The sequence below is a fragment of the Chionomys nivalis genome, chromosome 1 (assembly GCF_950005125.1).
Source record: "Chionomys nivalis chromosome 1, mChiNiv1.1, whole genome shotgun sequence".
Taxonomy (NCBI): domain Eukaryota; kingdom Metazoa; phylum Chordata; class Mammalia; order Rodentia; family Cricetidae; genus Chionomys; species Chionomys nivalis.
In genome coordinates this window covers 37731915-37759411 of record NC_080086.1, presented here as the reverse complement: position 1 = coordinate 37759411, position 27497 = coordinate 37731915, and the positions used below count along the sequence as shown (strand labels likewise).

At 45.6% G+C, this 27497-nt stretch overlaps 1 protein-coding gene across 3 annotated transcripts in view; it reads right to left on the bottom strand.

The window, feature by feature from the left end:
* Positions 1–27497, bottom strand: part of Srgap3 (SLIT-ROBO Rho GTPase activating protein 3) — a 231067-nt gene that overhangs the window by 13413 nt on the left and 190157 nt on the right. For 2 of the 3 annotated variants that reach the window (XM_057792007.1, XM_057792022.1), the window contains exons 12-18: positions 23909–24011; positions 18738–18798; positions 16371–16448; positions 11184–11318; positions 8003–8108; positions 7578–7805; positions 4027–4106 (exon numbers count right to left, since the gene is read on the bottom strand). In XM_057792007.1, the coding sequence (XP_057647990.1) occupies positions 4027–4106; positions 7578–7805; positions 8003–8108; positions 11184–11318; positions 16371–16448; positions 18738–18798; positions 23909–24011 (791 nt within the window). Of the gene's footprint in view, positions 1–4026; positions 4107–7577; positions 7806–8002; positions 8109–11183; positions 11319–16370; positions 16449–18737; positions 18799–19851; positions 19883–23908; positions 24012–27497 lie in introns of all 3 variants that reach the window. The other variant, XM_057792014.1, reaches the window with a different exon arrangement.

Genomic DNA, 27497 nt, shown 5'->3' with positions numbered 1-27497 from the left:
GAAATTCCTTTTCCTTCTACACCTCAGCATACATCCTACCCCCACCCATGAGCCCCTTTCTCTCTTGTCCACTTACACAGAAGTACCACACGCTGCCTGTAGGACTAGCTTTCCATTTCTGTCCACTCACGATGCTCTTCAACTTCCAAATGGTGAATGGAAATAAGGACACAGCACAACCAAAACTCATGGGTACTGCTATGGCTCAGGTGGAAATTTGAGATGCAAATAACAGTGCTAAGAAAAATTCTAAATCACTAACCTCCACCTTCACCTTAAAAAACAGGAAGTGCAGGGGCTAAAGAGATGGCTCAGTGGTTAAGAGCAGGCTGCTCTTCCAGAGGACCTGGGTTCAGTTCCCAGAACCTACAACTCAGCTCAGTCTCCAAATGATCTATCACCCTCTTCTGACCTCCAAGGGCACTGCACGCACACGGTACACAAGCATACATGCAGGCAAAACCTCATACATATAAACTAATAATAAATAAATTAAAATATAAAAAATTAAAGACATTAGAAGTGCAAACTAAGCTGGATGGTGGTGGAGCACGTCTTTAATCCCAGCACGTGAGAGGGCAGAGGCAGGTAGATCTCAGTGAGTTCGAGGCCAGCCTGGCCTACAAATCAAGTTCCAGGACAACTATTACACAGAGAAATCCTCTCTTGGGAAAAAAAAAGTGCAAACTAAAGATAAGGCAAGAAGAGGGGGTGGGGAGAGGGAGTAATACAGATTAGAGTAGAACTAAATGAGACAGAGACTAGGAAAACAGACAAGGTCCAAGCTGCTTCTTTGAAAATGATCAATCAAATTAACCAATGTTTGGCTAAATAAACTAAGAAAACAAGAGAGAAAAATCACATTAATAAAATGCAAAATCAGGAATGGACAAGGAACATTAATGTCATTACTTTGGAGGAAAAAGGGTATCATAAAGAAATATTACCAATGATTATATGCCAACAAATTAGATTATTAGGTTAAGGAGAATGAAATGGGCACATTTCTTAAAAAAAAAAGAAAAGAAAAAAAAGAGTAAACTCCTGAAACGGATTTGAGAAATAGAATATCTGGGGACAGCGAGAGGACTCAACAGGAAAGAATGCTTGTCACCAAGCCCAACAACGTGTTTGATCCCTCAGTCCTATATGATAGAGGGAGAGAACCAACTCCTGCATGCTGTTCTTCAACCTCACAGACATAAGTCATGATATAACCACCCCTTCCTCAGCAAACAAATGGAAAAACCAAAAAACCCAACACCTGGGGTCAGGAAGATGGCTCATGGGTAAAAGTGCTTGCTATACAAGTCTAATGACTTTATTAAACAATGTACGGGGGAAAAAAGCTGGATCCAGTGGTCCACATCTGTAATCCAGAACTCTTGTGGTAAGATGGAAAGGGCAGACATAGGAATCACCCAGAAGTTCACAGTCCTGATAGCCCATAGCATGCAGTGGCAGAAACAAGAGAAACCATGAGGTCTCAACAAGATGAAGGAGAAGATTGTCCTCTGACTTCTAGATGCATGCCACACCATGCATGTACCTGCCCAGCATGCATGCACATGCACATGCACACGTGCTAATAATAAATTTTATAAAAAGAAATAGAAAACCTGAATGAGTCTCTGAGAACACGAACTAACTACCAAAGCACCTACTCAGAAAGAAATGCCTAGTCCCACCAGGCTTCACTGCTGAAGTCCACCAAACATTTAAACAACAATTGTTCACCACATCTTCCAAAAACCACAAGACAGGGAAACAGTTGGCGATCCATTTCATGAGGCAAGTATTATCTAACACAAAACCTGGAATATATTACCAGAAAACCACAGGCTGACATCTCTTATGAATATGGATGAAATTTTTCTCTACAAAATATTAGCAAATTGTATGCAGAAATATGTAAAAGGAATTGTTCTCCACATCTGAGAAGAGTTTATCCAAGGAATGCAAAATGGGTTTAACATCTAAAAATTCAACAATTCTTGTCAATAAAATAAAAAGAAAAATTGACATGATCATCTCAAAAGATGAAGAAAAGCATTTGGCAAACATTAACAAGTTTTTCTAGCAAAACACTTCAGAAAAACAGGAACAGAAGGGTGCATCCTTGACTTGATAAATGCACATTTGGAAACCTCACTGCTGGGTAGGAGAGATGGCTCAGCCATTAAGAGCGCTTGCTGTATGATCATGAGGACTGGGGTTCAGATCCCAGCATCCATGAGATAAGTCAGGCACCTGGCAACACACCTGAGATCTCAACTCTGAGACAAATGAAGACAGAATGATCACTGAGGCTTACTACCTTCTCTTCCAGCAGAAAATATGTGAACCCAGGCTCGGGGATCCAGCCTCAAAGAAACAGTGATCATGGAGGATGCTCAACAGCCCTTTCCTAGTCTGCATATGTGTGCCAGGCATGAGTATACATGCACACATATGCATGAAAATACAGTCACACACAGACACTTATTAAAAAAAAAAAAAGAAAGAAAAACCCTGACAGGTAATAATGCATCTGGTAGGAAACCACTGGCTGCTTTCTCTGTGTGGTGGTCTGAAATGAGAACAGACTCCATGGGTTTGTTATGTTTGAATAGTTGGTGCCCAGTTAGTGGAACTGTTTGGGAAGGAATACAAGGTGTAGCCTTGTTGGAGAAGGTGTATCACTTGTGTGTGTGTGGCGGGGGGGATGGCTAGACTCTAGACCTCTGATGCTGTAAGCCCCAAATAAACTCTTTCTTCTATAAGTCGCCTTGGCCATGGTATCTTATCACAGTAATTTTTAATTATTTTTAATTTTATATTTTTTAAAAAGAAAACTATCTTTTTAAAATTTTATATAGCAATCCCAGTTCCCACTCCCTCCCCTCCTCCAATTCCCTCCACCTCCCTCCTCACCCCACCCCCATAAGACACCTGGCAAAAAAGAAGGTAAGAAAAGGGCCTTCATGAATATAGTCAAAACAATGAACAACAAAATAAAAACGGGATGAACTGGACTCCATCAAAATTAAAACTTTTTGTGCTTCAAAGGAAAACATTTGGAAAGCAATAAGCAAGTCTCATAATGGAAGAAAACATTTGACAATCACATTTGAGATAAGAAACTTATATTTAGAATATGTAAAGAGCGGTTACAACTAAATACTAAAAAGACAAATTTAAAATGGGCAACAGACCGAAAGGCAGAATATTTACTGCTGCTTTTCCAGGAGATAGAAGGTTTTAGTGATGCCCCACAGCTTTATGGGTCCTTATATACTGAAGGGTAGCTATGCTCCTTGAATATCTGTGAGATTGTGGAGACTAGTCCTGTGGCCAGCTCCAGTAGGCATGAGAGCCCCTGTGCGATTTCTGACCTAGACTCTGCCTACTATGCCTTAGTGGGTAAGGAGGCCTGCTTATCTGTGCTCATCCAATTTCCATGAAAACCAGCATCTGGCAGGAGGAGAGGAATCAGGTAGATGCCCCCCCCCCCCCGTTTCTCTCCACACTATCCAAGCAATTTTCAGGTGTCCCTACACAGGCAGGTCCCTTTTAGCTCACACCGTCAATCTGTTCTTTGAAAGCTGCTTCCAATCTGTTGAAGCCTGCTGAGAGTTCGGAAACTCCTTGAGGACCTCCTCATTCATCACCAGGTCCCAGGTCCCAGCAAAGGCCTGGTCCAAAGCAGATCCTCACGCTGGGGCCAGGAACGGCAGAGGAACAGGGGATACTTTCCTCTTAGTCACTTGTCTCTGAGGACTTTTACTGACCCAGGCAGGACACACAGAGGATGACATGGGCCAGGAGTGGTGTGTTGTAAATGTAAAGCCCCTACCAGGATCTGCTCTATGTGGGCCTACGCTGGGACCCAAGGCATGCATTAAGCCTTTTCTGGGTCCCTGCCCATGTTGAAGGGCCCCCGTGCTACCTGGAGCAGTGGGGCTGTGGGTACTGCCTCTGTGATTGGCTTGAGTAAGTGTGAGAGATTCCTGTGGGTCTTTTGGCCTAGACCTCCCCCCCACTCACCTTCGTCACTGGTATGGGGCTCTGTGCCATTGTCATGGTCAACTTCATCGATCGTCCCTGGCTCGCTGTGCGGGCTGTCACTGCAAGCAAACATAGGGAGAGGACTTGTTGGGGACTTCCCTGAATACTGCCTTAGTGACCCTCGCTCTGGCATGGACTAGATTGTCAAAGGCTTGAGTATGTGTATTGAAAACATCATCCTCAATGTCACCATGTTTGGAGGTACAGTCTAAGCAGAGATGATTAGGCACAGGGTGTTGATCAAGAAATTGGTGTTGATCAAGGTCAGTTATATGAGAGCAGACTTACTGCGTTAGCCCTGATCCCTTGGGGCTCTCTTGCTTGTTCTCACACTTTCTTTCCTCTGCCTTCCACCATGGGATGATTTAGCATGAATGCCCTCACCACATGTGGTATACCTCTTAGTTTTCAGAACCCTGGGCTACACAGACTTCAGTTCAGTATCGATGATATAGTGTATAGTAGCCGATGTGGGCTGAAATGCTTAAGTGCTCAGTGAGATTCAGATGACAGCGGGAAACTGCAAGTATCTGAAGGCCAGGGCTCTGCTCATAGAGTGTGCTTGTGCGTGTGTGTGTGTGTGTGTGTGTGTGTGTGTGTGTCAGGTTTTCATCAAGCTATTAACTGGGTTCTACTATATCCCACTGTGTTAAGTTGGAAGGACACAATGAGAAATCAAGTGGACCAGGTCCCTGACCTCACTGCTCACATTCTAGGGAGAGCAAACACCCCACGTAATGAGGCCAGTGCATAAAACGTTTGCAAGATGAAATAATGATTTATAAGAAACAGGCCTAGATGAGAGCAGGAGAGGGGACCAACACAGAGTGATCTGGATGACTTTTAATAGGAGGTGACATTTATGACACCATTAAAAAAAATAGCTTTAGGCAGCTCAGCTGGTGGTGTCTAGCATGTACAAAGGCCTGCCGTCTTTCTCTGGCATCACACGAACCTGGCCTAGTAGTGCATGCCTGTAATTCCAGCTCTCAGTAGGTAAAGGCTGAAGGATCAGAAGCTCAAGTGAGCTTCGGCTATATAATGAGTTTGGGGCCAGTCTGGGCTACCTGAGACTGTTTTTAAAAGAACAAAAAGAGATAGAGACTATATTGTGAAAAATTCCCCATTGCCACCAGGATTAGATCTAAATCAAGGGCATCAGAACTGGCCTCCAGCTGACCTATGCAGCCTGGCACCTCACCAGCCTCCTGTCACACACCCCACCCTCAAACCGAGACACTTTTCACTCTGCTGAGTGCTGCAAGCCTTAGACTTTCTTGCCCTAGTCCTCTGTGAACTGGCCCCAGTTTAAGTTGCTGGCTTGGATCTTTCTTTACCTCCTTGGGAAGCCTTTCCTAGTGGCCTGTGATTGGCTCAGGGGCTCCCTCTGAACTAACTTACCTCTGGTCCTCTTAACACTCCTCCTGCTGAAGCTACTCTAGCCCAGGTACCATCCCTGCCACCTGAAGATCCAGTCCCCAGAGGATGCTGGGTGGAGGGGGTGGGCACTGCTGAACAAATGGATTTGATCCCCACGCTGAGACCTTCAGACCTTCATTTCCCTTTTTAGTTTTGAAAATACTTTCAAAATGACCATGTGATTACTAATTTTCCAGTCTCATGGAAAATGAAGAAAAGTGTCAAAGTGGTGAGTGTATTGTGCATGTGTAAGTTGTGTGTTTAGCTTCTCTTTATGCTGATACTGTGCTTTTCTAGCTGCATGTGGGTCCTTTACAGTGTTAGGACAGAGAGCTGCGACCAGAGGCCACTGTGACCAGACATCCTGTGGCCCTTCATGTCTGTTTGGAGAAGAATGTGCACGGAGACAGACAGGCTTCTTTGAAGCAGTTGCCTAGTAACCCTAGAGAACGGGGGCAATAGAAGCATCCAGGCATCCTTTAATCAAAAGCCCAAATTCCCACCGGCCATGACAGATCAAGTCTACAATCCCAGCACTTACTGAGGCAGGAGGAGCACAAGTTCAAGACCAGATTTGGCTAAATAGTAAGACTCTTTCAAAAACACCAAACTAAAATGTCTAAGTTCCCTGCAGGCACCTGGCAGAAAGACTTAAGTGTAGTTAACCTGGGTTGGGGACAATGTAACATCTGGAACATTTGACTTGTCTCAAGCAGTATGCTTAGTAATTTTCTCTTCTCTGCATCCCCCCAAATTTTACTTTTTAATTAAAAACATAATTGGTAGAAAAAGCATACAAATTACACATTTGTAAGGGTATCGTGTGATAATTCAATAGATATGCAAATTGGATGATGCTGAATCGAGGTAAACATACCTGTTTTCTTAAACATTTACCTTAAAATATTTATTTGTATGCGGGGTGGAGGGTGGGGAGGATGTATGTGTGTGTGTGTGTGTGTGCCTGTGGAAGGCAGGAGAGGGCATCAGATCACCTGGAGCTGGAGTTCAGGCAGCTGTGAGCTGGGTGCTGGGAACTGAAGTAGAATCCACTATAAGAGCAATCCATAATTCATACCCTCAGCTGCTGAGCCATCACTCCCAACATGGCTCTTTTCTGTTCTGTTTTTGTGCTGAGGCTCAAATCAGGACCTCCCACACAGGAAGTATATGCTCTACCACCGGGCTATGTTCAGAGCCTCTCTGTCATTTTTTTCAGTGATAAAACTTCTCTTCACCCTAGTTTCCTGCAACATCTGGAATGCTGGCGCTGTCTGTGGTCACTCTTTCACTACAGTTTTAAACACAAAGTCATCTTCTCTCTCTCAGGCTTAGCTTGGGGAAGGCAGCCAGGCATGGTTCTGAAAAGGCTCTTAACTGTTTCTCCTGATACAGGGAGTCATAACAGCTAAGAGAGCTACCACTAATGATAGCTGACCTGAGGTGGGACATTAAGACATGAAGCTCTGGAAGAGAGAACTCCTGGATGGGAGAGGTTGGTGACAGGGGTATCACTTCAGCTGTTGAGGTCCATTGTGGGGACACCCACTCTTCTGCTTCCTGAGATAGGCCTCACACATGGCCAACCACCATGTTATGAGAGCTCCTCAGACTCAAATGGAGCCCCCAGAACAACTCCTGGGAACCTCCTACAGGAACGTCTGGGAAAGAGAAGCTCTTCTTCTGTTGGGGCTGCAGAGAATGGGTGACGAAGCTGGAGGTGCTCGCTGGCTGCCTTCTGACAGCCATGAAGTGAGAAGCCGAAGCCAGCACAGAAGTAAGCAAGGTCAGGGTATGAAACTGCAGGGCCAGGTCCTGATGACAGCAGCAGAGCCTCTGAACCCAGCTATGTCTGACGACACAGCCCTCAAAATTTCAGTTAAGTCAACGCACGTTTGGCTTCGGCTATTTGAAGGTGTATTTTATTCCTTGTAACTTACACAATCTTGGCTGATGTATCTATCACTCATGTGGGACTACTGCAAAGTTTGCATGGAAAACTATGTGTGGTACACGGACCCTAGTGTAATGAGAAAACTGGAAGGCTTCTGACTGTTCCTAACAACGATAGGATGGTACTAACAGTCATATTAAGAGGAAGGGTGCCTTACCAGTACTCTTCCCCTCCAGCCATGCATTTTTCATACACAGGTCCCTCTAGCTCCCGTGGGCTGGGGAAGATGGCTTCATGGTGGATGATGATGGTTTTGATGACCTCATTGACATGCGCCTGGCAGGATACAGGGTCCTGCCCATCAGGGATGTGCATGAGGGTGGGCCCGAAGCAGATGGCCAAGTTGTAGGGATCCATCATGTTCTCATCACTGTACTGGGAAAGGCTAGGAGAGAGCAGGTACCCACCGTTCACCCAAAAGGCAGATCCTCCCCCATGCTTTCTTTTGTGGGGGAAAGTGGGAGTCCACACAAATGCAGGAAGCTCCTCTATTCCGATTTATTACAGTAGCGTTCTTAAGAGCCTTGGGACACCCCTCCCCCAGGAGGCCAGTCACAGAGGGCTCCCCAGACCAGTACTCACTGATTGAGGAAAGCAAAGAGGTATCTCATGACCACGATGACCACGCGGGGCAGGGTGATGAGGATCTGCTGGATTGGGTGCACCCTGTCAGCTGGGTTCTCCAGTTCTGTAAGGCACAGAGGGTTCAGGATGCCTGTTACCCTTAAAGCAAGGCAGCAGACAGACCCCATCTCCTCCATCAGCTACAGGGACCCGTCAAGGGGGCTCTACTCTCAGGTGAGATTTGTGTGAGTGTGTGAGATCCTGGCCAGAGTCGATCAGAACAAGACAGGCTGGGAGGGTGGCGGGGTTTAACCTATTCAAAACCTCTTTGAACTGGTCTGGAGGACTGTGGAGAAATCTACAGAGAGGTGCCTGGAACTTGGGTAGCAGAAAATCTGGAGCAGCTAGGGACTGCCAGGAAAGAGCATCCTGCCTGAGGATCAAGGGAGTGACATGAACCCCAGAGTGGACATGTGACATCCAAAACAGATTACTCTAAAGTGTTCTGGTAGAGGGACTGACATACGTTGTTATATGGTCTCAGTTTAAGTTTCTGTCATTGGCAGTCTTGGAGTCCTGATGACACAGGCAGGAATGGGGGTTTAGCAATGTGTGGCAGGCACCAGCCACAGCATAGGCCTGGCACGCCACAGTCACTCAGAAAAGAACAGTGCAAACACAGGCTCCTTGAGTGACCTATTGACTAGATGGCCTGGCACATGCCAAGCATCTCACCTGGGATCCGTTCTCAGGTGAACCTTAAAGAGCCAAATGCTGGTGTTATGGCCTGCGAGACAGAGCAGGACCTATGGAGTTGACAGCCTGGACCTACAAGCAGTGTGATGCCGAATACGCGTCCGGCCAACGTGCCACACGTCAATGATGTTTTCCTCACAGAATCCCAGCTCCCTAAAGCCACTGTTCTCCTCAAGAGCCAACATGGCAGAGCTACAGACACTCTTGTCTGCTTCAACTTCTGGTCACTGTTCTCCCCCGGGGTCTGAAAACTATCTGGAGACACACCTTTCCGTGAGGTGTTATGCCAAAGCTGGAATGCTTGCTTCCTGACAAGGCAATGCGTGGATGTATAGCAAAAGGAAGCCCATTCTGGCAGCAGCCCCCATATTCCCTGACTGTGGATCATGTGCAAAGAGATGTTGTTTGCCTTAAATTTCAACAGAGTTATTGATCCCTCTAGCTCACCTTCAAGACCTGGCTGGAGGAAGCTTCACCCAAGTAAGATATCAGTCAATTTTTTATGCATAAATTCCACTGCCTCTTTACAAGTCCTCCAGGTCCACCTGTCAGTCATCCATACCAGGTACCCCCTCTTTAGTTATTAACTATACTGTAGTTCTTAAAGATATTTATTTTTAGATTTAGTTATTATATGTATAGTATTCTGCTGGCAGGTCAGAAGAGAACACCAGATCTCATTATAGACGGTTGTGAGCCACTGTGTGGTTGCCAGGAATTGAACTCAGGACCTCTGGAAGAGCAGCCAGTGCTCTTAACCTCTGAGCCACCTCTCTGGCCCTTAAGGATTTTTATCATTCTGTTATGAGAAAAAATGGACAATTCTTTGTTATATCTAGGAAAGAACATACAAATATGTAACAGCGGGGCTGTGTTCTAAGACATGCTGAAGGCAGGGAACCCATCTGTACCATATCCTTTAGTACACACACCTTTGGAAAAATTTACCTCATGAAATAGACACAGGAAGGTACTAGCAATCAACAATGAATGAGAACAGTTAGAGCAGTGCATGGGATGAAGGTCACTTAAAACTTAGTATTACTAGGATTTCCTATTCAAAACCCTGCACTGCAGTCAACTGGAGGTAACTGCAATTCTGGAAATCAAGAGCACAGAAGGGGAGCTACTGCTCAACAAATGCAAGGGGTGCCACTAAATGACAAAGGCTTTGAAAGATGACCCTGGCGATTGCATTTGGACGGAGGTTGATGTGTGAAGGATTCTCTATGCCATACTCAGAGCCGTAGACAGAACAGAAGAGACCCTCTCACCATGAGACTTTGGTCAGGCACAGTCATGATCTATGCTGGGATTTCCCTCCTCATTCACTCATTGTCCTGCACAAGGTTCTGAGTTATGGGATTTGGTCTAATGATACTGGCTAAGTCAGTGACATGGAGTCTTTGTGTACTGGGATTTAGAGTTTGGTTTAGAGTTTGGCATAGATCTTAAAAGATGAGCAGGAAGGAAACCCTGAGAAACATGATGAACAAAGAAAGAAAACATGAGGGCTCAAGCATGGCCTTCCTTCTCTCCCATCCCAGGAACTGCCAAATCTCCTCCATCTGTCAAGCACTCTCATGACTAGCGGTGTAAAGATGATCTCCCAGCAGTTGACTGTCACCATTTCTCTTGTCTGCTGACCTGATTCCTAAACCTTCCATAGATCCCTACCACCCAAAGACAAAGCTGTGGGGTCCTTCGAAAACGTTCAGACCCACTTCTCTTGCAACTGTACCAACCTCTTCACCATGCACTGTTGACCCAAGGGATCCACTGTCCTGTAGTGATACGAGCGGCGGGGCTGCGTCCCCGGCACCGGGCCGCCCGCATGGCTTTACCCGAAATAATTACACGGAAACGGTATTCTTTTAAACACTGCCTGGCCCATTAGTTCCAGCCTCTTATTGGCTAGCTCTTACATATTGATCTAACCCATTTCTAATATTCTGTGTAGCACCACGAGCTGGCTTACCAGGAAAGATCTTAACCTGCATCTGTCTGGAGTGAGAGAATCATGGCGACTGCCTGACTCGGCTTCTTTCTCCCAGCATTCTGTTCTGTCTACTCCACCCACTTAAGAGTTGGTCTATCAAATGGACCTAGGCAGTTTCTTTATTAATTAACCAATGACCTTCCTCCATCACTGTCCCCAACCCTTCCAGGTCTTCCAGTGTTCCCCCCTTTTGGAAGGCTTATCCCCCCCCAGGTCTACTTTGACCCCAGGTTCCCCTATACTTCTTCTCTTAGCTCTGTTGTACATGAATGCACCATGTCCATCAGTCCATTGTGCTATCTATACAGCTGGGTCTTGGAGCACTCTGACGACCAGACTTCTCTCATAGTGTCCCTCTCCTGTGCCTGGCAGGGTAAAGAGCCAGCCCCTCAACTTCTATAAAGACATGTTGGGCAATGGGTTGTCCAACTGGAAAATACTTACTAATAGTAGATATCAAATCTTGAAACCTTTCCTTAGGAAAGAGTGGGTTTTCCAGGCCTCGGAAATACAGCTTTAAAACACCAGCGACTGAGTTGATATCTCGCTCATTTTGGTCATCCACGAGGGGGTCTTCACCTGTGTGGAGACAACGGTTTAGGCTGGTGAGGAAGGAGAATCTCTTTCCAACACTGGAAGGTACTCTGTTCTCATATGAGCCAGGAGGTGACTTGGCCAGCCTGGCTAGGAGGGGAAAAGGATGGGGCAAGCCTGGGAACCTGTGATCCTCAGTCTCTGCATGCTTTAAATTTATTATTAGAAAATGTTCAAATCCTTAGAAAAGAGGTGAGCATCCAATCATGCATGTCTATCGCCTTTTACTCATCCCTCTCCTGAGTTTTCTCTTTATTATATACATCATGGCTCAAAGATTTGAGAACTTTTGACATCATAACACATTTCTCTTAAGAATCAGGATATTCTCAGCTAACAATGACAACTTTATCTAACCCAAGAAAGAGACAATCCTTCCAAAAATAACACTGTACACAGCCCACATTCAAACTCCACCCACTATGTCTGTCATGGAATTTTGTTTTCAAAATACAAGTGCTATTCTGAGTCCCCACAATTCATTTGGTAGTTGGCAGTTGTTCTTTTTGTTTGTTTTAGGCATGGTCTCCATGTATCCCTGGATGACCTGGAACTTGGGACAATCCTTCTGCTTCTGCTCCCAAATGCTGAGATTTAAGGTGTGTGCCAGCGTGCCTGGCTTGAAGGCCGGCCACCTTTTTGGTTTTATAAATATAAAATAAACGCCAATGTTTTTTGAGTGCTAAGTAGTGTTTGATGATGTAGTCCAGAACTGCCTCATATTCTGGCTTTCTCTTGTTTTCCTCATGACCCGATTCAGGTTGACTACTTTGGGTAAGAATATAGAGACACATATGCCATGTGTGCCCTGCTAGTGGTGACACAGACGCTGGGGTAAAATGGTAATCTTTTTTTTTTTTTCTTTAAACACCACAAAGGTATTTCCTTTTTGTAACAAACATGAGACCTGCAAAGTAAGACTAGAAGCCCTGCCTTTCTAAGCCTGTCTGAGTCCCTGTGGTCACCATGACACACCCCGTGGAGTCAGTCTCCAGTAATGGCTCTTGCCTTGTTACCCTAGGAGCTCACTGATTCAGTGAGCCTGGCTGGTCAGGGAACTCCAGATAGCCACTTGTCTGGGCTCCCCAGCACTAGGATTTCAAGAACCTAATGCTATGCCTGGCTTCTATGTGGACGCTGGGCATCTGAACTCAGGCCCTCATCCCCTCAGCCCCCAAAACCAGATTTAAAGTTTCTCAGCAAGAAGGCTCACTTTTACCCTTTCCCTAACACCTTATACATCACCATTTTCTTAGTCTGACTTGTCTAATGTGTTTCCTTCTGCAGCAGATAAGCAAATGCATGTGCAGTCAGGATTCCCTACTCACAAGTTGCACATTTGTGGACTCAACAAAAGCTAATGAATATATTTTCAAGAGAAGGTTGTCTCTGGGGGCTAAGGAAATGGGTCAGTGGATGGCTTGCTACACAGTATGAGCTCCTGAGTTTGATCCGCAGCATCCATATAAAAAGACAGATGTGCCATCCAGCACTAAGCAGGGGCAGACAGAAGAATCCCTGGAGCTCATGGGCCAGCCAGGCTAGCCAATTGGCAAGCTCCAGATTCAGTGAGGAGCTGGGACTCAAACACATGAAGATGAAGAAGGAAGACATTTAATATTGACTTTTGGCCTCTGTGCGCACACGCACACACACACACACACACACACACACACACACACACTAAAGAGATTCTATTACACTCAACCCATGCAAACTTGGTTTGTTTGGATTTTTTGTCTCTCTTCCCTAAACAATGGTTTACCCACCACTTATATGGTGTTTCCATTGCGTTGAGCATCGTGAGTCATCTACAGAGGATGGGTGGATATATCTGTGGTGTGGGTCAATAAAAATGCTACATTTCAGAAATGCACTTGAGCACTGTTGGTTTCCAGTCTTCTAGGGGGGGTTCTTGAGCCAGCACCCTACACATGGGAATAGCTGTCTGTCTTAAAGAAGCTGTCTGTCCCCTACTTCTTACCCAGAATGCCATTCACTCCTACAGAAACTTGTTCCTTAGCTTCAACCACAAATCCTGGAAATCTCTCCAAATTACTTCCCAGAAGTCTTCTTCCTTCCTAATGGTGGTGAAGAACCCTGTCACATAGGGAGACCACACTCTACTCACTTAACCTCTTACAGGTCTTGAACTTAATTATTAAATTATAGTTATTAAGTCAGTTATTTGTTATATATAACAAGGCACACACCTGGAGGTCAGAGGACAACTTGCAGAAGTCATTTTTTTACCATATGGAACCCAGGAATCAAACTTGGGTCATTAGGCTTAGAAACAAATGCTTTCATCCATTGAGCCATATCACCAGCCCCACATTTGACTTCTTTAAGTCGCCTGCTGTGATAAACACTGCCATGGGGAACACCCTGCATGTGTGCATTTGTATGTCTGGAGGCTGGTCTCCCCACAGCTCCTGGAGCACATCTTTGTACTCCTGCTAGTCACATTCTCTTAAGAAGGCCATCTTCTCCAGCTCTGCCCATGGCATACTGCCCATGGCATTCTGGTCTTCCAGGATGTGGGATGGCCAGTGAAGGGCTTGGCCCTAGAGCCAGGGATCAAGATGTCTGAATGCTCTCCTTAAATAAATAAAAAAAAAAAGCTGGATTTTTAGTTCTGCTGTGGCAGTAAACTAGGCACTATGAAGATAAAGTGAGCTTCTTAGGGCACAGTGGGTCCTTCCTTTGCAGGACACTGTCACTGGCCACCTATCCTCATCAGCAATTCTGAAGTAAAGGGACGCTGCACTCAGTCAATCATGTGTTCCCATCCTGCCCTTACCACCTCTGGGTTATATCCTTGATTAATTAAAGCAGGAAAGTGGAGGGGGAAAGGAAAATATATGGCTGATTCCTCCTATTGTATAAGCTGCCAAAACAAACCAACAAAAACAAAAACAAAAATCAGTGTATTGGAAAAACAAAGAATTGGGCTATTCTAGAAGTCACTCTTCATCTTCCAACTTTCCTAAGAAGCAGCTTCCTTTATACATAGAAACATGTCAAACTTGTTTGTAGGTTCTTCCTCCCAGACGCCACTGTAAAGCCCAATGGAGAGTCATCAGTAAGCAACTGTAACTCAAAATGAGCATCCTTTATTCACAGGTTATCAGTTTGATATACCTAATGTTATATGGGAAGAGGAAACACTTCCGCAAGCTTGATCTTAATTAGTGATTGATGTGGGAGGGCCCAGTCCATTGTGGGTGATGCTACCCCTGGTAGGTGATTCTGGGTTGTATAAGAAAGCAGGATAAGCAAGCTAGTAAGCAGCATTCCTCAAGGGCCTGTTTCAGCTCTGCCTCCAGGTTCCTGTTTTGAATTTCTACCCTGGTTTCTCCCAGATGATGGAGTGTGACCTGAGAGTGGTAAGCTGAAATAAATTCTTTCCTTCTCAAGTTGCTTTTGGTCATGGTATTTTATCACAACAATAAAAATCCTAACTAAGACAACAGGGTCTGGGAGGCCCAGGATGGTAGCTCATGATAACCTGGGCTATCTGAGACTCTATCTCAAAACAAAATGAAAAGCAGCCTGGGAGATGGCTTAGTTGATAAAGTTCTTGCCATGCTTAAAGGGCTTGAGTTTAATCCCCTAAATCCATCTGTATAAAAAAGTCAAAAAAAGTATAAAAATAAAATAAACAAAAACCAGTCAAGCACAATGGCATGCCCTTGAAATCCCAGTGTGGAGGAGATAAGGGCAGTCAGGTCCATGGGGCTTACTGACCAGCCATCCTTTCCTGGTTGATGAGTTCTAGGCCAGTGAGACTTAAAAGACAAGGTGGCAGCACCTATGGATGACACATCTGTGCTGTGGGACAAATGCTCTTGTACCCTATAAAGATTGGTCACTTGTATCAGTTTAATAAAATGCTGATTGGCCAGTAGCCAGGCAGGAAGTATAGGGGAGCAACCAGACTAGGAGAATTCTGGGAAGAGAAAAGGCAGAGATGCAGTCACCAGCCAGACGTAGAGGAAGCAAGATGAGAATACCTCACTGAGAAAAGGTACCAAGCTGCATGGCTAATCACAGATAAGAATTCTGGGTTAATTTAAGTTGTAAGAGGTAGTTAATAATAAGCCTGAACTAACAGGCCAAACAGTTTATAATTACATAAACCTCTGTGTGTTTCTTTGGGACTGAACAGCTGTGGGACTAGGTGAGACAGAAACCTCTGTCTATATCCCTGGCTTCCACAAGCATACCAGCTTTGCACATTCAAACACACACACACACACACACACACACACACACACACATACACACAAACCACCCTACACATACAAATGCATATGTATACCTGTACATACATATACTCACACAAACATGTAAATACACATACACAGTATGTGGAAAGTCAGGCATGATAGCTCACACCTGTAACCTCAGTAGCTGGAAAGTAGAGACAGGAGTCTCAGCAACAGTTTAAGGATAGCCTAGCCACTATTTCAAAAATAAATAAGGTAAAATAAAGCAATAAAAATATCAAATACTAAAATGGGTGGGGCCAGAAGCTTTGGAATTTTAGAATTTTGGTGTCTTGGGAATGAGCTCAGCTATCTACATAAAAATCCACCTGAGTTGCACCCACAGCGTGATGGTAATTTGACAAGGGATAATTTGTGTACATACATTTTGGCAATGTCTGGCCCACAAGGTCAAGTGTGAAACTTTCCACTTGTGTCTAACACCAACACTCAAATGTTTGTATGTAGAACGTGGGATTGAGATGTTCAGCATGCAGTAAAGGGGGAAGAGGAAAGAGCTGGATGCTTAAAGGAGAACTGCTAAAAAAGAGTTTGGGGGTTGCCAGTTTCTGTGGGGTAAACACTCCCAATGTGGCTGATTTCCAGCTACCATCCCTATGTTGTGGAATACAAAGTTAAGAAAAGGATGAACACACAGTTCTTGAAAGCCAACGTGGGCCCAGGGCCCCTGTACACGACTGGCTCTGAGACATGTGTTAACCCAGTCTTCTCCTGACCACAAGTGAGGTGGTCAGTCCACACTCACCTCTCTCAAAGGAATTCTTGATGTCATTGACTTCAACTTGAGACCCTGGAACTCTGAATATTCCCTGCTGCTGGAGTCCTAAAAAAGAAATAACACAAGCAAACAGTAAATGTATATAGCACGAGACCTAGACTTCATGTGGCCACTGGACTTACTGACAATTCTCTCCTGTGCTTATCTCTTTCTTTTCCCATATTTTATAGTAGCCATTCCTGGTGACAAGCTCCTAGTTGAAACCTCAAATGGGCCTTGACAATGAACTACAGCTGGCAACTGGCCCAAATACTCAGATACACGCAGAGTCTTATGCCTGTGAACTTGCTCCTGGGTCTGAAGGAAAATGCTATTAACTATCCCTTCCCTCCCACATGGGTAATCTCTGGCCTTTAGAAAACCTAAACTTCAGAGTACATCGTGGTCTGGGATTGGGGAGTCAGTGGCATACCTCAGTGGCAGAGTGCTTTGTCTTGTGGACACTAGGCCCTGGGTTAGGTCCCCAGTGCCAAAAATTAGTAAATACAATAAATACAAAAGAATTGCTCATATTACAGTTCCAGCATTTTCAAGACTAAAACTGAGGCAGGAGGATTTTACAGAGTTCAAGGATAGCCAGGGCTACAGAATAACACCCCTTTCCAAGAAAGAAAAATCAGTGTGGACTCAATATTAAAGAGCAGCATGGCTGCTCTCTTTCTCTCTCCTTCCTTCCATCCATCCTTCCTTCCTTCCTTTCTTTCTTTCCTTTCTTTTCCTTCCTTCCTTTCTTTTCCTTCCTTCCTTCCTTCCTTCTTTTCTTTTTTATTTTTTAGCGTTTCTAAGAAACAGTAGCAAAGCAGTGGAGTCCCTGATACCCGGAAGCTCTGAGGACCTAACAGTGACCCACAAAATTGTAGGAACTAGAGGGCCAGCCTCTCTCAAATGGAAATTACCGCAGACACTGGGTACCTTTTCCTGTCTCAGTTGTCTTAGGTAGAACAATTCTTCATGCTACAATTTATTGTTTCCCCTTAAAAGTAAGGATTTAGTGGACATTTGGCAAAGACATATTATGCGCTTTGGTTGTTAGTTTTTGGGTTTTTGCTTTGTTTTGTTTTTGTATACTCATTTAAGCCTTTCACACTAAGGTTTAGCCACTAGAAGACCAGGGGCTGACACAACAAGCTTCTAAAACTTCTTCATGTGTCATGTTCACTGCTAAACAAGGTATGCACACGGATAGCAAGTTGTGACATGATGTGCCCAGGCTGACCTCGAACTTACTAGGTAGCTCAGGCCAGCCGCCAACTCTTGGTGATCCTTCTGCCTCAGTCTCCCTAATGCTGAGATTAAAGGCATATACACCCACAAGTGTGGCTTTGTTTAGTATTGCTACCACCCCAGAGCCCTCTCCCAGCCTTCTGGGTCATTATCCCTAACCCCCACTGCCATTCCCCACTCTCCCCACCCCAGCTGCATGGCTGCTCTCCTTGGGGCTCTTCTCCCACTTTGGTCAAGCAGCCTACCCCCAAAGTCACCGTCTATCCTTCTTTTAACTAGTCTCATGGCAGAGCCACTATGAGACATGATATTATAGTCCATTATATCCATGAGCTACTATATTTAGTGACTCAAATAACAGCAGCTTGAAAATTCAAGAAAAAGTTGTGTCTGTATTAGACATGTATAGATATTGTTTTACTAGTCCCAAACAATATGATTATTTCCAGAGCATTTACATAAGATTTGGTCCTATCTGTCTGCATGACTCACTGACTATGGGAAGATTACCTGGGTGATGGGTAAAGCCATAGCATTTTATGCACTGGACCTTAGATCTGCAGATCTGGCTGGCAGTCTGCAGGCCTAGATCTAATCCCTAGCGATGCCAAAGAATGACTACAATTCTTTTTTCTGCTGTTGATTTCCTTGTTCTTTTGAGAATGTTAGGCCTGCAGGGATGACAAGGTGTTTGCCTCTATTGCTCCTGCATTCCTCACAGCCAAAACGGAGCCTGTTATGCTCTGAGGTGAACAAGTTGCCTTCTGGTTACACCATAATTAACAAATTCCCGACACCATTCCCTTCATAGAGTTTACAATCTATCAACCCGATTGACTGCGAGTGAGGACAGAGCTGGAATAGTCTTTCTGCCCATGTCATCACTGCTGCCCTGTGACCTGATGTGCTGGGCCCCTCACACAACCTTCCTTCTCTCACCCCAGACACAGACATGCAGACTCCAAAGACAGCGCTCTGAGTAACAGCCATTCCCTGGAGTAGAGCGAGGACAGGAAGTCTTCCAAGGTGACTGAGAATATCATTTTCTTCCAGAACAGTCCAGCACTATTCCACAGTGAACTGAACACACTGAGCTGAGATGGCGCTTACCATATAAATTGATGAATCGGATACAGCTCTCAACTACAAGTGGTATAGCCTGTCCTGAATCCTTAAGAAAGACAAAAAAGAAAGTGAGTTTTATCAGGCTTGGCATCCAGCCACAGGAAGGACATCGCAAACACAATGATCAAGTCAAGCCAGAAGATTAGTACCATGTGATTAGTAGGAAACCAAGCAAGGAACTGCTAACTCTAGTCTCCAGGAATAGTTACCACACAGCCTTCGGTTAAGTGCAGAAGAAGGCATAGCTAGGATTAATTCAAAGAAATGCTCTCTTTTCTTACCCATCTGGCAAGGAACTGGGCTCAGCTTGACAGGTACACTGGGGGCAGGAGAGATAGAAGCCAGTGTGTGGAGGTGGCTGGAGTCTGACCTTCAAGGATGACCTGCCTTCTCCCAACTACACTTAGCCCAAACTCAGCATCGTTTCCTGGGGCTTGGGGATGAAGAGGCAGGATCAATGCCTCTCCCCATTACTGAGATTGTCCCGTGTCAGAACTGAGAACACATTTTGGGTGAGGAAGCCCTGTCCCTTACAAGCCCAGGGAGGCTCAAAGAAGGGAAGGTGAATCTTAGTCATAATGTCTCAACTATCCAGGTATTTTGCTTAACAGTAAGCATGGTGTGGAGAAGTTCTAGTAGATGTCTATCAGACATTGGCCATCTGACGGCTAACTTCAATTGAAAAGGCTCAATAGGATGCAATTTAAATAGTTATGCATAGGATGTGAAAGGACGTTCAATCACACCTTTCTAGATTAGTCTACAGTTCCTAGGGGTTGGGCAAGAGTCAGTTTTTTTTTCAGAGTCATAAAACTGGGTGGATTGTGTTACTTTACATCATGATGTTAGGTCGCATCATGAGTATCATTTAAAAAACAAAACAAAATTTTCTTTTAAAAGGACCATATTAGATCACTAGCCTCCCCAGAAGGCTAGTAACTTGGTGGGCTCTTGGCTCTGCCACACCCCCCACCTGCTGATGCTGCATCTGGGGAGAGGATAGGAGACAGGCCCACCAAGCAGCAGGGAATGTGGACCTTCTCTAGAAGGCTTTGGATCTACTATTTGCATGGGGCTCATGGGCCTAGCTAGTAAATACCTGGTTCCTGGTTCGAGCATTTCTTCTTCCTCTGATAACAAAAAAAAAAGAAACAGGCAGCAAAGCAGGAGAAAAAGAAAAGATTATGCAGGAGTAAGATCAGTTAGAGTATGCAGATCCTTCAGAGTCCGTGAATGCCAAAACGCAATGGCAGCCAGTAATGGTCCTGGTGCATTTGCCCATCAGCCTGCCCATGGGGAGAAACCTCAGCCTTGGGGCCTCCTAGGACTTCTAAAATAGTCCCCAGCCAGCCTTCCAATAGGCTGCTTAGCCTCTTTCCCAGATAGCAGTGATTCCTTGTCAATATGTAGGAAATACGTGTCAACCTTGTTCCCAGATCCACGTCTATTTTCTCCTCAACACAAGGGATTCACCAATGAGCGAGAGTTCACTGAAGACCTACAAGATTAGCCCGTTTGCCCACAGAAGGGATCTTTCATGTCTTTTGTAAGCTGGCTCCTAGAATTCATCTCTGGAATCCTCAATTCTTGGATAGATGGTCTACTTCACAAGATCTCCTTAGACAGGATCCAGCAGGTTGCATCAGATTCCAGACTCCAAACATACCCAATACCCTGATAACCTTCTCTGAGTGGAAGCGTGGCTCTGCTCCTCTTTCTAAACCCCTTACTGTCACCCTGGCACCGAAACCCTCTAGGAACACAGAAGCTGGTAAGAGTGGAGATGAGGGAGAGAGTAAGTTGGAACACCTTAGTGACTTTGAGGATGCATTGAAGCCTTTGTCCCCACGTCGAGAGAGCCTGCCCGACTTTTCTGGTCACGTGGACAGTGACTCAAGGGTCTAGGTGAGAGCTGAGTCTCACACAAGCTCAGTGAGAAACCAAACTGACTGACGGACATATGCCTTCCTGGGGCACAGTTCCGTCCAGTCCTGCCATCTCAACAACTGGGATCTGAGTCATTCTGATGTCAGCTAAACCCACATGATTTCCAGAACCCAGCAACAGCCTGGTCCAAAGAGACTCTTGAGATGGTGTCCTAAAATTAATAATAGATCAGGCTTAAACAGTGCCAGGCAAGATCTAGAAACATGCATGCATCACTCTGTGCTCTCCTAAATCCCCAGGGTGGGTTACTCACATTTCACAGGAGCAAGAATGGGGACTCTCCCCCAACCCCACAGTGGACCTTCTGGGCTTTACCACGGACTATACTATAAAATGGAGTCTCCTTAAGAGGAAAAAACACAGGGATTTTGGTTTTTATAAGGGGTTGGCTCAGGAAGTTCAAAAGTCTAACTCCACAAATTCTTCTCTATAATTGATGTGGAGCTTCTCTCTTTGTCCTGCCTAGGCATCATAATCGCAGCATCACAGTAGGATTATTTGATCAAAATTCTTCTTATAGGCCTGGATTGTGAAAGCCGAGGATTCCGCTGTACATTCAGACAGTGTAAGAATTAGGATAGAAGCTGAAATTCTACTCTCGGCAGTTGAAGGAGTGGCTACAGATGCTGCCCTTCACTCTCTGGACTCCGGGATTCTTTAGAGTAAATCTACGTCATATGGAGCTTTGGCGAGTTTGCTCATGGTAGGTCCACAGCTGAAGTCCTCACTGATTGGAGGCAGCCAAAGTGCGGAGGGAGTATAAAGACATGCTCTTGTGTCCCACAAACCACCTTCTCTTCCCTAGTCAAATGGCTATTATTCTTCCAAGTATTCTTCCATTCCCTCCCACAGAGCTGGCTCGTCCCTCTTTGGAGATTTTCCTCAGAGCCAGTTGACCAGTATCACTGTACCATACTTCCTCTTGCTATTTCATACCTCCAGTGGTGCCACAAAGCTATGCTTCAACCAAAACATGTGTGTGCCAAAGTGATGGTGGTAGGAGGGTATTCATGTTCGTGTTTGTGTGTATGTGTGTTAGCATGTGAATGTGGTCAAAGATCAACCTCACATGACATTCCTCAGGCACCAGCCATCTTGATTTTGAACTCTTCAATTAGGTTAGGCTGGCTAGCCAGGGAGCCACTGGTATCCACCGGATTCCTTAGTGCTAGGATTCCAAGTGTATGCAACCATTCCCAGCGTTTTAACACAGGTTGTGGAGATTAATCTCTGGTCCTTATGCTTGCCTGACATGCCTTGTAATTCCACTATCCCCGCAGCCTTGTGGTGTGGAGGTTTTAATTCTGGTGGACTAAAGTATCCATGCTAGCAGGAAGTTTTGGCACCAATGATAAAGGTTGTGTAACAGGCTCTCAAGAAGATTAGCCAAACACTACTGGGGCATGGTGATGTAGCAGAATAGTAAGACGGCTTCCCAAAGTTACCACCTGAGGGGAAAAACAAACACTCATGGAGTCGAATAAGGTCTAAAGTGTTGGTCGGGTGCATGGTCAAGTTGCTTTCTAGTCCCACTACGAAAATACTCAGTTCCACTAAAGATGTGATCTTCAAACAGTATCAAGTAAGAGTCAGCTCCTTCCATGTATACTGACTGATCTCCCATTTCCAGAGATCAGAGAGACTCGGGGACGGAGTCCCCATCTCAGATCTCATTGCAACGTTCCTTCCTCCGGGGACTCCTGTCCTGCTCTTCTCTTATTCCTCCTCATCCTTTCAAACCCCTGGCAAGGTCACCTGGGCCCCAGCTCACAGCTCTTCTTGCTCTGAATTGCAATAGCATGTTCCTGCAGGACTGAATTGCAAAAGCATGTTCCTGCGGGACTTCTCATGTGCCTCCCCCTGCACTCTTGGCCCCTTGCTAGGCTCTGTAAAGACAGAAAGTGATCAATCAGCCAGCTCCTTTGCAGCCTGGAGAAAGGCTCAGCCAGGAGCAAGGGGGAGTGAGAGGGAAAGGAGAAGACAGAGAGGTGATGAGGAAACAAAGCATCATTTTGACATAGCCTCACCTGCCACGACCCACTGAGTGGCTCTCTATTGTCACACAGTTCCGGAGGGACCTCTAATTTGGGGCCTTCAGTCCTACGAGGCATCCTAAGGCATCCCCCAACTGTCCTTGCTCAGGGGAGATCCCTCTTCTCTTTCTCTTCTATTCTGAGGACTCAGTCTACAGGCAGAGCTCATCCTTTGATCTAGAATGGTCCTGCTTCCCCAATCCATCCCTGAGGCTGACATCTGCATGTCTGTAGCCCTTCTCTGTCCTCCAGGTCTAACTGCACCCTGCCAGAGAACAGAGGACAGAGAGGTGGTGCATGGCACAGCCCCTGGGACTCCCAAATCATCACTGATGCCGCGAGACTCCACCCTTCCCCTGACCTACACCAGCCCTTTCTTCTGTAGAAATTGTCTTCACTTGGGGGAAGGGGGCTTTCAAATAACTAGCGAAGGCCTCCCCTCCTCTTTCTCCAAGAACACATCTTGACTCTAACACCATCTTTGCCTTATTCAGTTTGATCCTGAATGACACGGGGGGGGGGGGGGACAGGAAAAATAAACCCACTTAAGCTGAAATATTTATATTTTTAACCTAAGCTCAATGTCCAGGGTTAACCTGACATTTAGAAGGACTACCTCAACTCTACTCCCACCTTTCAAATCAACCATCCAAAGCTAAATTAAGTGAAAGGAACTCTTCTTATGAAAACTCAGTGGCTTCCCATGCTAGCAGAGACTCAGCTACCAAACTGTAGCTGCCTTGTATGGAGACCCACAGGGGCTATCTTTGTGTTGTTCTCCATCAGTCTCCTGTTGCGGGAGGAGGGGGTGGAGCTGAGTGATAGAGTTTCCTCAACTGCCCTTTGGGTGTTAGGGCTGCAGCTTCGGCAGCAACGAGGCCAGCTGGCTGGGACCACTGTGCTGACTGACGGTCCACCTCTTCTGTGCTGAAATGATCGGACCCCTCCCCCATGCGGCTGAGAACGATGGATGGCCACTTAGGGGCCACTAGTCAGAAGCATAATTCTCCAGTGGAGTGCCGCACTGAAGCCAAGAACAGACTGCAGTGAGAAGCTACTAGCTCCATGGGGCCTGGCTAAGTGGTTGACAGGGCTGTTAGCTGGAGGGGACAGGGAGAAGAGAGGCTGCCATTACGTTGGACTCATTCGCGGACTCCATGGCTCCCCAGCAAGTACCTTAATGAACGCTTCCATACTGCCGTTAAAGAGCTTATGGCTATACACTGAAAGAGGCCTAGGTCTCCTCATTTTCTGTGGTTTAGGGGGAAGGCAGGGGGGCCTAGGGGAAAATGGAACAAAAGAAATCAAGAAAGCAACCAACATAAACATACCACTGGGGGAGACGCTCTTCCAACCCACAACGGGAGGAAAACACAAAACACAGCAGGGAGCCTCTGGCCTCCAACACACTGGTTTCCCATGTTCCATCTGAAGGGTCTCTGGATGTTTCAGGTCTTAGTTTACCCACAATACCAAGCAGGAGCAACTCTCACAAAACACAAACGCATTCTACATCACAGGGGATGGGATAAATCCAAGAAGCACCTGCAATGCCAATCAGAGGCTGGCATCCTGCAGACCAGATGGAGGTGGGTCAGGGGAGGGAGGGGTTATCTGTAGCCCAGGAAAGCAAGAAACTTTCGAACATAACCGAGAAGGTTTATTTTTGTAATGTCAGCTTAAATCTATCACCAAGGCCCAACTCCCAATGTACTGGGGGCACTGTCTTCCTAATGTCTCTTGACATTTCAAAGGAATATGACTCATGTTTATTGCATAGATCTGAGAGCCAGACAGCAAGATGCCAGGAGGCAAGCTGCAGCTTCTTTAGGATCCGTAGGTGGCCTGGCTGTTATTATCCCACTCATCAATCGAGTACATCTTTGATTGGAGCACTGTCAAATCCATGATCACACTTACCCCAATATCTTCCCATTCCACACGGTTCTATTCTATAGAAACCAGGCCTAGAGAGAGTATCACATCCACCTCTAGCCCCCTCCCCTCCAAGCCCAGGGTTTTTGTTGTTGTGGTTGTTTGTGGGGAGGGGTGTTTTGTTTTGTTTTGTTTCTTTTAATTTCAAGTCATGGGCATGGCCCTGGGACATCTTGGCATTTCTAACTGCAGGCTCACCTGCCTCGTCAGTCCTTGCCAGAGGAATCAGGTTCAAAGTGTCTTGCTTTTCTTTCAGATCTCCGTTCCCTGTGTTCTGCTGTTATCCACAGGGAGGGGAAACTTTATACCACAATCCACCAGGAACAATGAAATGGCCACAGGCACTAGACCCGTGTCCATAGTTGCTCGCCATGCATAGACCTGGGTTGGCTTGTTTGCTCATTTCACTACATAAAACTGGCCTGATTCAGTGCTGCTGGCCTTCAGGGAAAAGGGTTTTAGAAAGTTAGGAGGAAGACCCCTTACCAAACGAGGCAGTTCATTTTCAAATGGTTTGGTTCCAACTTTGGAAGTAACAAGTACATACTCAGCCAGGCAGATAATGGTCATGAATGAGAAGCAAAGTCTTGCCCTTTCCCTATGTCTTGACTGATTTCTGTACATGGGCAAGAATCTTCTATCTGTTTTTGTTTGTTTCCAAAACAGTGTCTCATATAGTCCAGGGTGGCTTCAAACTTGCTATGTAGCGAAGTATGACCTCACACTCCTCATCCTCCTGCCTCAGTGCTGGGATTACAGGCATGCACCTCCACGCTGGGTTTTATGTGATGCTAGCAATTGAAGTCAGGGCCTCATGCATGTTAAGCAAGCATCCTACAACTAAGGTACATGCCCAGGCCACAGGCAAGAATCATATGGACTTTAGAACCAATCAAGACGAAGGAGGGTTGCCCTGCCTCTCTCCCGTGGGTTTATTGGTCTCATGACTCTTAGCAGTCCAGCCATGCAGGACACTCTAGCCAAATCCTCCTAGATGGTTAAATGTTGAGCAAAGGCTGCAAACTCCAGGACATGCATGGGCAAAACACAGTTAAGTCCAAATAGCATGCCACCCAATCAAGGGAACCAAAAGAACAACACAACCAAAATCTGAAGAGAAACAACAGGCAAGATTATCTCCAGCCCATCTTGGATCTGTGTGGATTTGGTTAGCTAAGTCCGTGTCATTTCCTTTAAAAGTATATTACATTTTTTTTTTTTGAGGATGAAATCAGGGAGGGGGGAATCTCACACAGTGGGTCTGCTTTTGAGTTTTCAAATGTAAAAGGAAAGAAATGATTGTCAAAAAATGTGACGCAAAACCATAGGATCCAAATTTAGGGATTAGGAATAAGGAGGACAGCAATGTTGTCATTTGTTTTCGTAGTATTTTGGACTCCAGGGCCACTTCTTTATCTCACATTGCAGGAGCCTGGGAGGCAAAGGAGCCCACAAGAAGTTAAGAAATTTGTCCAAGGCCACACAAATGGGATCCCGCAAGAACTGGGAGTTGAATGTAGTTCTTCCTACTAGAGGCTCCAGCACAAGTATGAAGTTGAGAGAGTGATTTTGCCAACTGTCTATTAAGTCCTCACGGCCGGCAAGAGTGGGGATCGTGGCACAGTTACTAAAATACAGAATCAAAAGCTCCACGGCACCCAGTTTGAGGGTTTTCATAAAAAAAAAAAAAAAAAAAAAAAAAAAAAAAAAAAAAAAAAAAACTCATAAGAGTTTCTGGGTTTTGTTCTTTTAATTTTTTATGGAGTAGAATAAAAGGAGATAAATGTAGAGTATGCTTCCCCGTTTTCTTTGCCAAACCCAGGGTGTAAAAGAAAATGAAGTCACAATGGTCGCCCTTTTGTCATTTCCCCCTCCCCCACCACGGTGCACTGGGCACTGCCTGGAATCTCTGACAAGGAAACATAGCTATCCCAACTTTGAACAACATCAAATCTGTATCAACTTACGGGAATGCTGGGTGGGGCACAAAGTGGGGAGCAGGGGGACAGCTCAGCCAAGGAAAGTGGGGCAGCCTAAGCCTTCCATCTCTTCTGCCGCTCAGACGCAGAGCAAAAACAAAAGGGAAGAAAGAGAAAAGCAGGGAAGACAGGAACAGAGACGGCCACAGAGGGGAGGGCAAGGAAATCAGAGACCAATGTCCCCTTTCAGCCTCTCAGCAAGAATGAAAACTAGCACATGCTGGCAACATAGGCGCGGCCTCAGAATTAGTCTGTGACAAAAAGCAAGTGATTAAGAATTTCCCTAAACACCCAACAGATGTGGGTATGAGTATCTAAACCGGTGGCAACACTGATGTTCGAGGGCGGGTGAGCTCCTGGAAGCTATGGTTGGATAGCAGGGGCTGGGCTGCACCAGATGGTGATGCCATCAACTAGTTCCCTCTATTCAGGACTAGCGCTTCTTGTCAACCTGGTGAAGAAGGCCGACCTCTCTTCAAAACATGATTAACAACTGGTGTTTACATCCCATACTTTGTCATTTTTTAGCAATTCTTCAAAATACATTAGCACATCTGGTCAGCCTAAATCCCAGGGCTATGATGTTCTGAGGCCATTCAAAACTGTGGCTTATACGTGTGAGAAAAAGGCCATTTAGACGAGGGCAAGAGGAACTTGGCTGAGGGACCCTACTCTGATGATGGTCCCAGATAACTTTGACTGTGTGTGAGAATCTACAGTCGGCACAGCCAAGGTGCGGAGACATTGCCAAGGGCCTCTGGCTAGGTCTGCAATTTAGGACAAGATGCCTAAGTGGGGATCCAACCTGAACTTGGATTTCCCAGGCCCTAGGTCAAAACAGGTGAGGAAGA